General features: G+C 41.9%; 1 protein-coding gene across 1 annotated transcript in view; it reads left to right on the forward strand.

The window, feature by feature from the left end:
* Positions 1–1,187: 1,187 nt before the first annotated feature.
* Positions 1,188–12,053, forward strand: part of TBC1D9 (TBC1 domain family member 9) — a 128,814-nt gene continuing 117,948 nt past the window's right edge. Inside the window, exon 1 of the mRNA XM_070769081.1 lies at positions 1,188–2,247. Within this exon, the coding sequence (XP_070625182.1) occupies positions 2,118–2,247 (130 nt within the window). The 5' untranslated portion in view covers positions 1,188–2,117. The remainder of the gene's footprint in view (positions 2,248–12,053) is intronic.

Below are 12,053 nucleotides of genomic sequence, written 5' to 3' on the forward strand. Positions count from 1 at the left end.
CTGAAGTCACCATACCTTGACCAAAGGTGCCAAATGACATTTTTGAGTCTGTGTTAAAAGTATGACATTCTCACAAATGTCTAGCAATCTAAATGCTTCCTAAAGAGGCAGAAGGTCAGTCAGTGTGATAACCTAAACGGAGACTTCTGCTTCTTGAGAGCCCACTAACTAGGAAATCAACAGGTGCGGAGTCAGTCTCATTAAAATGTCTGCTGCTGCTGCTGCTAAGTCACTTCAGTCGTGTCCGACTCTGTGCTACCCCATAGACGGCAGCCCACTAGGCTCCCCTGTCCCTGGGATTCTCCAGGCAAGAACACTGGAGTGGGTTGCCATTTCCTTCTCCAATGCATGAAAGTGAAAAGTGAAAGTGAAGTCGCTCAGTCGTGTCCGACCCTCAGCAACCCCATGGACTGCAGCCTTCCAGGCTCCTCCGTCCATGGGATTTTCCAGGCAGGAGTGCTGGAGTGGGGTGCCATTGCCTTCTCCGCATTAAAATGTCTGGGATGTGCCATTTGGCCATTTGCAGGAATTCAGCAGTCCAAGTGAGAGCTGCGTAGGTAAAAAATGTAAAGTCCACACAAGAAAGCCTCATTTGAATGCTTTGCTCATTGGGAAAAGGAGAAGTCCCTAGAATTGTCCAACTTCCACAACAAAACAAAGCTTACTAAATTCCCATCACCAGAGGAGACTCTTTGCTGAGCTATCTACAGATTTTCCAGGTATAAAACTGAAGTGAAAAAAAGGTCATCAGATAGGTTGGTGGATCGGCTGTGATCACTACAAAGAGACTTGAAATACCTGGGGAAAGCAAAATTGTCTAGAGATAAAGATGGCCTGGTTTGTGTGTCTCTAATTACAATGATTCTTTAAAAAAAATTAAATCCATTCATTAAATGTGGATAAATCCTTGAATCCTGCCATATCCGGTCCTCGAAGCGCCAAACGCTTCATATAGGGACAGCTGTGGGGTGAATTAGTTGCTCTAAGCTTTGGGGCTGCTTCCAACTTCGCTATTTGCTCAAGCCCTATAGGTCAAGGAAAGAAGTGATGTAATGCACTTAGCTGGGCCATTTTAATTACAATGGAATGGAGTGGGGGCGGAGCTACAGGCGGTGACAAGTTTGGCGCATGACTTGCCTAGGGATGCAGGAAACAAAAACACCAGCAACCATTGGCTGCGTCCACTTCCGACCTCTGTCTCTAGCTCCAAGTCTGGAAGCTTGAAACACATTTCTTGGGAAGAGGGGTGGCGCCAGCTTACAGATCGTCAACCATAAACACACACACACGGCGCGCGCGCACACACGCCCCACGGAGGCTGGCAGCGTCCTCGCTGCTGGGATGGGCGTGGGGCCGAGTGCTCGCCACCCGGTCCCCAGAAGGTTCGCCCGAAGCCAGCTGCAGCGGCCTGGTTCGGCTCGCAGGGCCCGCGGAGATCTCGCGTCCGCAGAAGCTGGTGTCGCCGGGGCTCGCTCCTAGCGAGCCGCGCAGTCGTCATTCATTCGCAGTGTCCGGAGCGTCCTTCCAGCCGGGAGCTGGGCTTCGCCGAGGGTGCGAGCGGCCCACAGGCGGAGTGTTCTCGCGCCGTGCCCTGGAGGGCTCTGAGCGGCTGGAGACGCAGGCGGCCGGGACCCTGGGTGGGCGCTGCGGGAGCAGCCGCACCCCAGCCCAGCTCCGCCCGACCCGCGGGGCAGGATCAGCGCCAGTCGCCCGCAGCCCTGCCAGCTGCCGAGCCGGATCCCGCGGCTGAGATACACCACTTCCTCCTCCTCCCGCTCTCCTTCCCCCTCCTCTCGCTCCTCCCGCTGCCGTGGGCCCCGACCCGGCGGCGGAGCTAAGGGGCCCGGGAGTCTGCGGCCGCGGGCTCGCGGGAGGCGGCGGCGCCGCGGAGAGGATGCTGCTCGCGGCGCCCGAGTCCTCGCCGTCCTCCCGGGCCGCCCGCGGGGGCTTCGCTGTGGCCCGGGCCCCGCGGGCCGCCCCCTGGTGAAGTCGCTCTCCGCCGCCGCACCTAGCTGGCGGGCAGGCGGGCGGGCGCGCGTGTGCCCGGGGCTGCGCGCCGGTGCGTGCCGGACCCGACCCGCCGCCGCATTGTAAGGGAGCCCGCGGCGCCAGGGAACATGTGGGTGAACCCCGAAGAGGTGCTGCTGGCCAACGCGCTGTGGATCACCGAGAGAGCCAACCCTTACTTCATCCTGCAGCGGAGGAAGGGGCACTCGGGCGATGGAGGCGGCGGCGGCGGACTGGCGGGTAAGGACCTGCGGGTGGGGGCCGGGAGCTCTGCGGCGCCGCCCGCGGTCCTGGGCTGCGGGCACCCGAGACGCCGCCCTGTCCCTAGGGGTTGGGCCGCCCGCCCCGCTTTGCTGCGTGGAAAACATCAGGAGATGTCATATTCAGACTGAATGAGGTGCTTTTTTGCTAATCCTGTCGGGCGACGGGGCCCTTCGTGTACCGGGCGCCCCGTAAGTGGGTGATGTTGATGGGAATGGAGATGAGAGAGTCTGGGGTGAGGGGAGCATCAGTGCTTAGGAACTGAATGCTGTACTTCCCGTATGGGCAAGAGAGGGGAAGGACAGTTAATTTTTGCTTCATTCTCTTTACTGGTAATGGCAGGATCAGGTATAAAATGCTCTTTTGTTTCCAGGGAAGCAATCAGTAAAGAGCTGGTGTGGTCATTTCCTATGTTAGTTATGACTGAAGAGAAAAGGAAAAAGGAAGGAAAAAGGAATATTGTTTTTGTTACACCTAATTGGGCATAATGAAGCAAGTTATCTGGTTATAAAGTAATTAGAAGTGTAACTGCATTTTAACTGTTTTAACTTAATCACTTCCGCAAACCCCCTCACGAGGTATTTTTTATTGTGACTAGTACTAAAACCATGCCATCTAATTCCAGTTTGTAAAACCAGACCCCTACCCTCTATCCCAAGAGATATCAGAAAGGTCTCCCTTTACTAACTAGTTTGGGTGGCGGGAGATGACAGATAATCTTGAACTCATACTGTGCTAGAGAAATCGGACCCTTCCCTCTGTCTCTTGGTTAGAATGAACAGAATAAGGATATTTTTTACAATGAAGAAGTTAGCAGAAGAAACAGGAGAGTGATTGCAGAAAAGAGATGAACCTTGATCTCTTCAGAGTTCAGAATACATCCCCCACTTGGAGCTTGTAAATTGTTGCTTTCCAAAATGCCTTGCTATAAACTAAAAATTCTTGACATAGTATGTATTTAGTTGTGATTCTAATGTATGAACTGGTTTTCTCAAGGCTGAAGTTCAAGGGTCACACTGGACCATAGCTACTGGTTTGAAAGGTCTTGCTAGTGCATCAGATCACCTCTAGGTAATCTAATTTTCGGGCACTTTTTCTGGGGAATCTGCAGAGCTCCATATTGTGTTCCAGAAATTCTGACTAGTGTCCTAGAATCAGAATTTTCCAGTTCATTTTGTAGAACTTGTTTAACAATATGTATTAATATGAAACTTGCATATTTAATATTGGTATCAGCCCAGATTGTCCTTAAAGTCTAAAGCAGCAATGTAGATAGTATATGTTATTAACAACATCTCCAGCCTGGAGATAACCCTTCTCACACCATGAACTACTGAGTATTTATTTTCTAGAGTCATTTGCAATAGGTTATAAAAAATAAGATGCAAAGTCTATCTTTTCTTTAAGAGTTTGTTTTTGATGTGGACCATTTGAAAAATCTTTATTAGATTTGTTGCAGTATTGTTTTTGTTTTATGTTTTGGTGTTTTGGCCTCAAGGCTTGTGGGGTCTTAGCTCCCCTATCAAGGATTGGAAGGCAAAGTCCCAATCATTGGGCCACCAGGGAAGTCCCTAAATCTTTTTCTAGTTAACATTTTTACTGTGTTCCCACTAACTCTTGGAGCTACAATTAACTGCAGTCTACTTGGACTCTCATCATTGATGACTTATTACAGATAGATAAACTTCTTAATTGAGAAATTATACCTGTTAATAGTTATTGTTAGAATAATTGAAATCAGTAAAAATATTCCTGTCAATAAAGGTTATTTTCAACCAATATAGGAAAAATGTTTCCCCAGATAAATTGGTGCCACATCAAATGAAGCAAGGACATTTTAGAAATTCTTGTATAATGCATAGTATTCCATTTCTAATGTGGACTCATTCATGCATTTATTAACTCACCATATCATTTAAAACATCGGTTAGTCACTTCTGAAGTACCAGTGTCATGAAGCTCAGAGCCTATTGGGAGAAGACAGATGCTGAGAAAATTGTCCTATAAATTAATATAAAATCGCCACTGTCTCAGCAGAAAACAATCTAACCTAGTTCAAACGAAGAGAGTTTAGTGAAAAGGCAACTTGGATGGAGGCAGGGTTAGCAGAACCAGTGAAAGGTACAGAGAAGGTGGCAGGAATGATGCTGCCGGAGACCAAGTGAGCCCAAGCCAGGCAGGAACAGTTTGGGCCTCCGGAGGAGCTTCCAGCCCCAAGGACAGAGACCCCAGCAAAAAGGGGCGTGGAGGACATGCCCAGCTTCTTTCTTCTCCCTGCCTCCAAGTTTCTGCCGTTGCCTGTCATCTGTGGGACCCAATAGAAACTGGCTGGATGGGCTGTCCTGGTGATCTAGGATTGAGGACTCAGCCTCCCAGGGATGGATCGGGGAGATAGGTGCAAACTGAGAATGACCAGCACTGAAGTCCAAGCAGAGGAATACCATGTTGGTTACCCCTTTCCTGGTGGGAGTGGGAGGAAGGAAAGGTTCCCTGTAGAAATGACACTGGAGCTGAGAACCGAAGAAAGAAAATCAGCCTGTGAGGAGAGGCAGGAAGAGCAAGTGTTGGGTATCAGTTATCGGAGATTTTCTGGAAGATCTCAGGACCCTTATGTAATGTGCATTATCTGGAGCAGTGCTGATCAAATGCATGATGGGTGAGTAGGCAACCTGAACTAGTCAGAAGTGCTCAGTGGTCCAGGGTGCTTGGTAAGATGTTAGCACCAAAGCTAAAACAATGGGCCACAGTGAGGATACTCCCCTTCCCCCTTAAGAGTATTCTCTTTTTGATTCCAAACAGTATATATAGGTATTGACATAATGAGATTTTTTTTTTAGATTGTAGATGCATTTGATTTATTAATCCCCTTTAACTGAAATTTCATACACATATATGCACAAAATAGAGATGCAGAGTGCAATGACTTATCCAAGTAACATCTTGTAACCAACACCAGTATAAAAACTGAATTCCCCCACGTGGCCTTCTGCCAATCACTGCTCATCATCGACCGAAGGTGAAAAAACAAACGAACAAAAAATCTATCTTGATTTTTTTTGGTAAACACTTCTTCATTTTTCTTTATAGTTTTTGTGACAAAGAGCCTATCTCTAAATACAGTGTTTTGGTTTTGCTTGTCATTTTTTGATCAAGGAATGAATGGCATCATGGATTATGTATTGACATGTGTCTAGATTCTTTGTGACTAGAATTCATTTCCCCATGCTGTGTGGAAAACTGTTAGCCAAATTTATCAACTGTTCTTGATAAATTTGTTGTTGGATGGTTATTTGGGGTCTGTGGATAAGGTGGCTGTTGTCATTCTGCTGCACAACAGGCCAGTTAACCAAGAGACGAGGTGTTGAGGCCAGGAAAACAACCTTATTCAGAAACGTGGCTGAAGGACAAGATGGCAGACTAATGTCTCAAGATAAACATCTGAGTGGGGTCTGGAATCCAGTTCTTTTATGGGACAGAAAAGGGGAGGAGTTGAGGAGTTAAATACTATTGTCTGGTAAGTATCTCCTGGAATGGCTAACCTTAGGGAGGCGATGTGTTAATCTCTTTAGGCAGAGCCACAGGGCTCCCTGAGGCAGGTCATTATGTATGATTATAATAACAAAAGCAATGAAAAGCAAAGAGCCAGATCCATCATGGGGTCCTAAATGGCTCTTCCTTGGAGCAATTCTTATTTGTGTTTTTGGGGGCCTGTGGACGTGCACTCAGAGAAGGAATTGTCAGCTTGTGGGTTGTATGCCTCATCAACTTTAATAGATAATACCAAACTGTTTTCCAAAGTAGTTGTACCAATATACTCCCACCCGCAGCAAATGGGAATTTCCCTTGCTCCTTATCCTTGCCAACATTGTCAGTCTTTGTAATTTTAGCCTCTTTTTGGTGGTTTTTCGTACTGTGGAGTTAATTTGCTTTTTCCTTACTGATGAGATTGAGCACCTTCTCGTCTTGTGACATGATTGTTCAGGTCTCTTGACCACTTTGTAATTGGGTTGTTTGGGTTTTTTCTTACTGATTTGTAGGTATTTTAAAATATATTCTGAATGTGAGCTCATTGTTGGCTGTACATGTGGCACAGTCTTCATTCAGTTGCTTGCCTATTCACCCTTAAGGATGAAAAGAGGTTCTTAATTTTAAAAATCCAAGTCCTTAATAGTCTTTTTTTCTCTATGGTTAGTGTTTTATTACATCCTGTTCAATAAGTCTTTTCTTACTCTGAGGTTATGAACATAGACTTCTATGTTATCTTCTAGAACTTTTGGGGATTTTTTTGTTTTTTCTTTTCTGGCTGTACTATGCGGCATGGGGAACTTCCCCAACCAGGACTCGAACCTTCATCCCTTGCGGTGGAAGCACAAAGCACAGAATTTTAATGAGTGGGTAACTAGGGAAGTCAAAGACTTTTCAGTTTTAACCTCCCCAATTTTTATTTACCCCCAAATTTATTCACTGGGAATTAATTTTTGCATACTGTGTGAGATAGGGTTAAAGTTTTAATTTAAAAAGTATTTATGGACATCTAGTTGCCCCAGCATGATTTACTGCTAAGTCCATTCTGTTCTCATTCCGTTCTTACAAGATAGCCCCTGTGGGGCTACCGTGTTTGTAAATCAAGTGCTCCAATATGTGTTTGGGCTCTCTAGTCCATTTCTTTTGTTTGTAAGAATATTTTTGCACCAATAGCACACTGCAGTTTTATGACAGGAGTTTATATTCATTAGACCAAGTCCTCTTATCTTGTTCTTTAAGAGTTTCTTGGCTATTCTCTTTCACATTTACAGAACATTTTGGAATCAGCTACTAAGTTCCACCAAAACAGAACAACAGCAACAACAAAAATTTACACTGTTGTGATCTTGATTGAGATTGCATTATTTATAAATAAGTGGGCAAAATTAATATCTTTATAATGTTGAATCTTCTGGTCCATGAACATGGTATTTTCCTCTATTTAGATCTTTCAAAATTTCTTTCAAAGATATTTCATAGTTTTCTCTAAAGGTCTTTCACATCTTAGATTTATTACTAGATATTTTATAGTCTGCTGTATATTGTTTCTTTAAAAATTTTTTTCTAAGTTCTTTGCTAATATATATATTTATTATATTTGCTAATATATATATAAATATATATATATTTTTTAATTGACTTTGTATCCAGAACCTAGCTAATTTATGAAGTTAATGCTAGTTACTTATATATATATGTATGTAGGAAATGGCAACCCACTTCAGTATTCTTGCCTGGAAAATCCCACGGACAGGAGAGCCTGGTGGGCTACAGTCCATGGGTTTGCCAAGAGTTGGATACGACTGAGCGACTAAACACGCGTGCATATATATATTCTTTTCAGATTATTTTCCCTTATAGATTATTACAAGATATTGAGTATAGTTCCCTGTGTTATACAGTAGGTCCTTGTTGATTATTTATTTTATATTTGCTGCTGCTGCTAAGTCACTTCAGTCGTGTCCGACTCTGTGCGACCCCATAGACGGCAGCCCACCAGGCTCCCCTGTCCCTGGGATTCTCCAGGCAAGAACACTAGAGTGGGTTGCCATTTCCTTCTCCAATGCATGAAAGTGAAAAGTGAAAGTGAAGTCACTCAGTCGTGTCCGACTCTTCGAGACCCCACGGATTGCAGCCCACCAGGCTCCTCCGTCCATGGGATTTTCCAGGCAAGAGTACTGGAGTGGGGTGCCATTGCCTTCTCCAATTTTATATTTAGTAGTGTGTATATGTTAATCCCAAACTGCCCCCCGCCTGTCCCTTTAGTAACCATAAGTTAGTTTTTGCTGTGAGTCTATTTCTGCTTTGTAAATAAGTTCATTGGTGTCGTTTTGGGGGATTCCGCATATACGTGATGTCATGTGGTATTTTTCTTTCTCTGTCTTCACAGAGTGGGATAACTTGTACATACATCCATGTTGCTGCAATTGGAATTATTTCATTCTTTTTTGTGGTTTAGTAATATTCTGTGGTGTATGTATATCACATCTTGTTTGTTCATTCATCTGTCAGAGGACATTTAGGTTGCTTCCATGTTTGGGCTATGGTAACTAGTGCTGCAATGAACACTGGGGTGCGTGTATCTTTTCAAATTATAGTTTTCTCTGGATATATGCCCAAGAGTGGTTTTGCTGGATCGTATGGTAACTCTTTTTATTTATTTAAAGAATCTCTGTACTGTTTTTCATAATTTTACATCATTTTTTTCTTTTCATTCAAAAGGAGTTCTTATCCTTAGTTTGCCATAAGTTTTTAATTATATATGGATGCTGAATTGTTTCAAATGCTTTTCTATATATATTAAGGTAATCATTTGATTTTTCTCTTTTATTCTGTTAGTGTGTTGACTTATTAACTGATTTTTCAGGTGTTAAATCAAACTTGCATATATAAAATAAATCCAACATGGCTATGATGTTAGTTTTTATATGTTCATTAATATCACTTGTTAATCTTTTATTTAGAATTTTTGAATCCTAATAAGTTAGTAGAATAGTCCTATAATTTTTCTTTTTCTTAACTTCCTTGTCAAATTTTGGTATCAAATTATACTGACCTTAAAAGTAAGTTGTGGAGTTCTGGAAGATTTTGTGTGAGAGTAGTATTATTTAACCTTGACATGTTTGGCAAAACTCACAGGTGAAGTTGTCTGGCCTTGAAGTGTCCTTTTTGGGTTTGTTGAATGGTATTACAGCATTCAGATGTTTAAAACTTTTTCTTTTACTGTCAATTTTATAAGTTTATTTCTTGTAATTTTTCATCTTAGATCTTCAACTATATTGGCGTAAGTTTGTTAAAGATATTCTCATGTCTTTAAATGTCTGTAGGATGTATAGTAATAGCTTCCTTTTTTATTCTTGACATTGGTTATTTGTGCCTTCTTTCTTAATCTTTCTAGGAATTTATCAATTTTGTCTTTTATAAAGAATCAACTTCTAGGCCTGTTGATCTTTTTTGTTTGCATTTATTTTCTACTTCATTAATATCTGCCATTTATTATTTTCTGTTTCCTTTGGGTATATATTGTTATTTTTCTAGTTTTTGAAAATATTAGTTAATTGATATTCAGTCTTATTTTCTAATATATACGTTTTAGATAATTTTCCTTATAAGTATGGCTTTACCTGCACTGACTTCAGTGCTTTGGAATTTAGTAAGATTTGTTTTATTCCCTGCTGATAGTCAATTTTTGTAAGTGTTACATGTTGTGCTTGAGAAGAATAATGTGTTCTGCAGTTGCTGGACGATTGCTCTGTTTATTCAGTTGGCCAGCTTTGCTGCTTGTGTTTGAGCTTCTCTGAAGGCTCAGCTGGTAAAGAATCTGCCTGCAATGTGGGAGACTTGGGTTCGATCCCTGGGTTGGGAAGATGTCTACACTCCAGTAGTCTGGCCTGGAGAATTCCATGGACTGTATAGTCCATGGGATCTCAAAGAGTCAGACACGACTGAGCTGCTTCTGTTCAGTTCTTCTACTGTAATTATGGTTTTAGACCATTTGTCTTTGTAGTATACTTCCAATTTTTGCTTTTTATGTTTTAATACTTTATCTTTAGGACTGTATACATTTATAATTGTATATTTCTGGTGGATTGAACATTTTATCATTAGGGAGTGTTTGTCTATATCTCCAGAATCCTTTTTGCTTTATCATTATAGTTAACGAGAGATTGATTTGGCTAATCTTTGTATGGTTATCTTTTTCATATTTTTACTTTCAGCCTTTCCATAGCCATTTATTTTATATGTCTTTTATAAGTAATAGATGTTGATTTCTTTTTCTTAATCCAGTTTGAAAATCTTCACCTTAATTGGATTATATAGGCAATGTATTAATACATGTGACTTAGGTTTAAATTATCTTATTTCAGTGAGGTCGCTTAGACTTGTCTGACTCTTTGTGACCCGGGGACTACAGCACACCAGACTTCCCTGTCCATCGCCAACTCCCGGAGTTTACTCAAACTCATGTCCATTGAGTTGGTGATGCCATGCAACCGTCTCATCCTCTGTCCTTCTCTTCTGCCTTCAATCTTTCCCAGCATCAGGGTCTTTTCAAATGAGTCAGTTCTTCACATCAGATGGCCAAAGTATTGGAGTTTCAGCTTCAACATCAGTCCTTGCAATGAATATTCAGGGCTGATCTCCTTTAGGATGGAGTGGTTGGATCTGCTCACTGTCCAAGGGACTCTCAAGAGTCTTCTCCAACACCACAGTTCAAAAGCATCAATTCTTCGGCGCTCAGCTCTTTTTATAGTCCGACTCTCACATCCATACATGACTACCGGAAAAACCATGGCTTTGACTAGATGGACCTTTGTTGGTAAAGTAATGTCTCTGCTTTTTAATAAGCTGTCTGCTGCTGCTGCTGCTGCTAAGTCGCTTCAGTCATGTCTGTGCGACACCACATGGGATTTTCCAGGCAAGAGTACTGGAGTGGGTTGCCATTGCCTTCTCCGAATAAGCTGTCTAGGTTGGTGATAACTTTTCTTCCAAGGAGCAAGCGTCTTTTAATTTCATGGCTACAGTCACCACCTGCAGTGATTAAATGCTTTCTATTTTTTCTGTCTGCTCAGTGTTCTTTTTTGCCTTCCTTCCTTGCCTTTGGTAGAATATGGGTTTTGTTTTGTTCTTTTTAAAAAGTATTTATTTTTTTAACTCCATCTGGTGGCATGTGAACATTTAGTTGGGACATGTGTGATCTAGTTTCTTGAGTAGGGATTGAACCCATGTCCTCTGCATTGGGAGCATAGGGTCTTAGCCACTGGACCACCAGGGAAGTCCCATTTTGTTTTGTTTTATATATATTTTTTTAATGCTTACATTTTTAAGCCTCTGTTAGACGTTTTATATTCACTTCTCTATTCTTTTAGTGGTTACTATGGAGATTATAATGCATTCTTGACTTAATATATGTTGTTACCTGGTATTTTCATTTTATTAAACATTTTTTTAAAATTGGCACTCTTAATCTTTTCCTAGATAATACAAGGACTTTGACTTCTTTCACTCCATTTAGCTCCCCCATTCTGCAATTTATATGCCATTGTTGTAATGTATTTTATTTTTTATATATTTTCAACACAAGAACATATCGTTACTACTACTTTTTAAAGTCTGTATTCAGTTAGACTTCTGCATATGTTTACCATTTTTGTTGTTCTTTCCTTTTTTTCTGTACTTTTTTTTGGAATCATTTTTATGCTGCCTGAAAAACATCCTTTACTCTTTCCCTTAGTGAGAGTCTACTGGTGACAGATTTTCTCAGTTTTTTTATAGCTGAAAATGTATTCATTATGCTTTCATTCTTAAAGTACATTTCTGGTTTGAATGGTTGGCAGTTAATTCTTTAAAACTTGGTTAAGATACTGTTACATTGTCTTCTGACTTGTCTTTTCTTTTTCTGGAAAAGGAAACTATCACTCTGATGATTGCTTCCTTGTAAGAATATATCTTTTTCTCCATCTGCTTTTATAGTTTTCTCTTTGACTTTGGTTTTCTACAGTTTTGATAGGATCCAGCTATTTGTTGATTTTTAAAAAACACTGCATGAGGTGGTAGGACTTCTTTGATCCATCGTTATTAGCTTTGTAAACTTCATCCTGGAGAAGGTGATGGCACCCTACTCCAGTACTCTTGCCTGGAAAATCCCATGGACAGAAGAGCCTGGTAGGCTGCAGTCCATGGGGTCGCTGAGGGTCGGACACGACTGAGTGACTTCACTTTCACTCTTCACTTTCATGCATCGGAGAAGGAAATGGCAA

The sequence above is a fragment of the Bos indicus genome, chromosome 17, assembly GCF_029378745.1.
Source record: "Bos indicus isolate NIAB-ARS_2022 breed Sahiwal x Tharparkar chromosome 17, NIAB-ARS_B.indTharparkar_mat_pri_1.0, whole genome shotgun sequence".
In the NCBI taxonomy this organism is placed as follows: Eukaryota; Metazoa; Chordata; class Mammalia; order Artiodactyla; family Bovidae; genus Bos; species Bos indicus.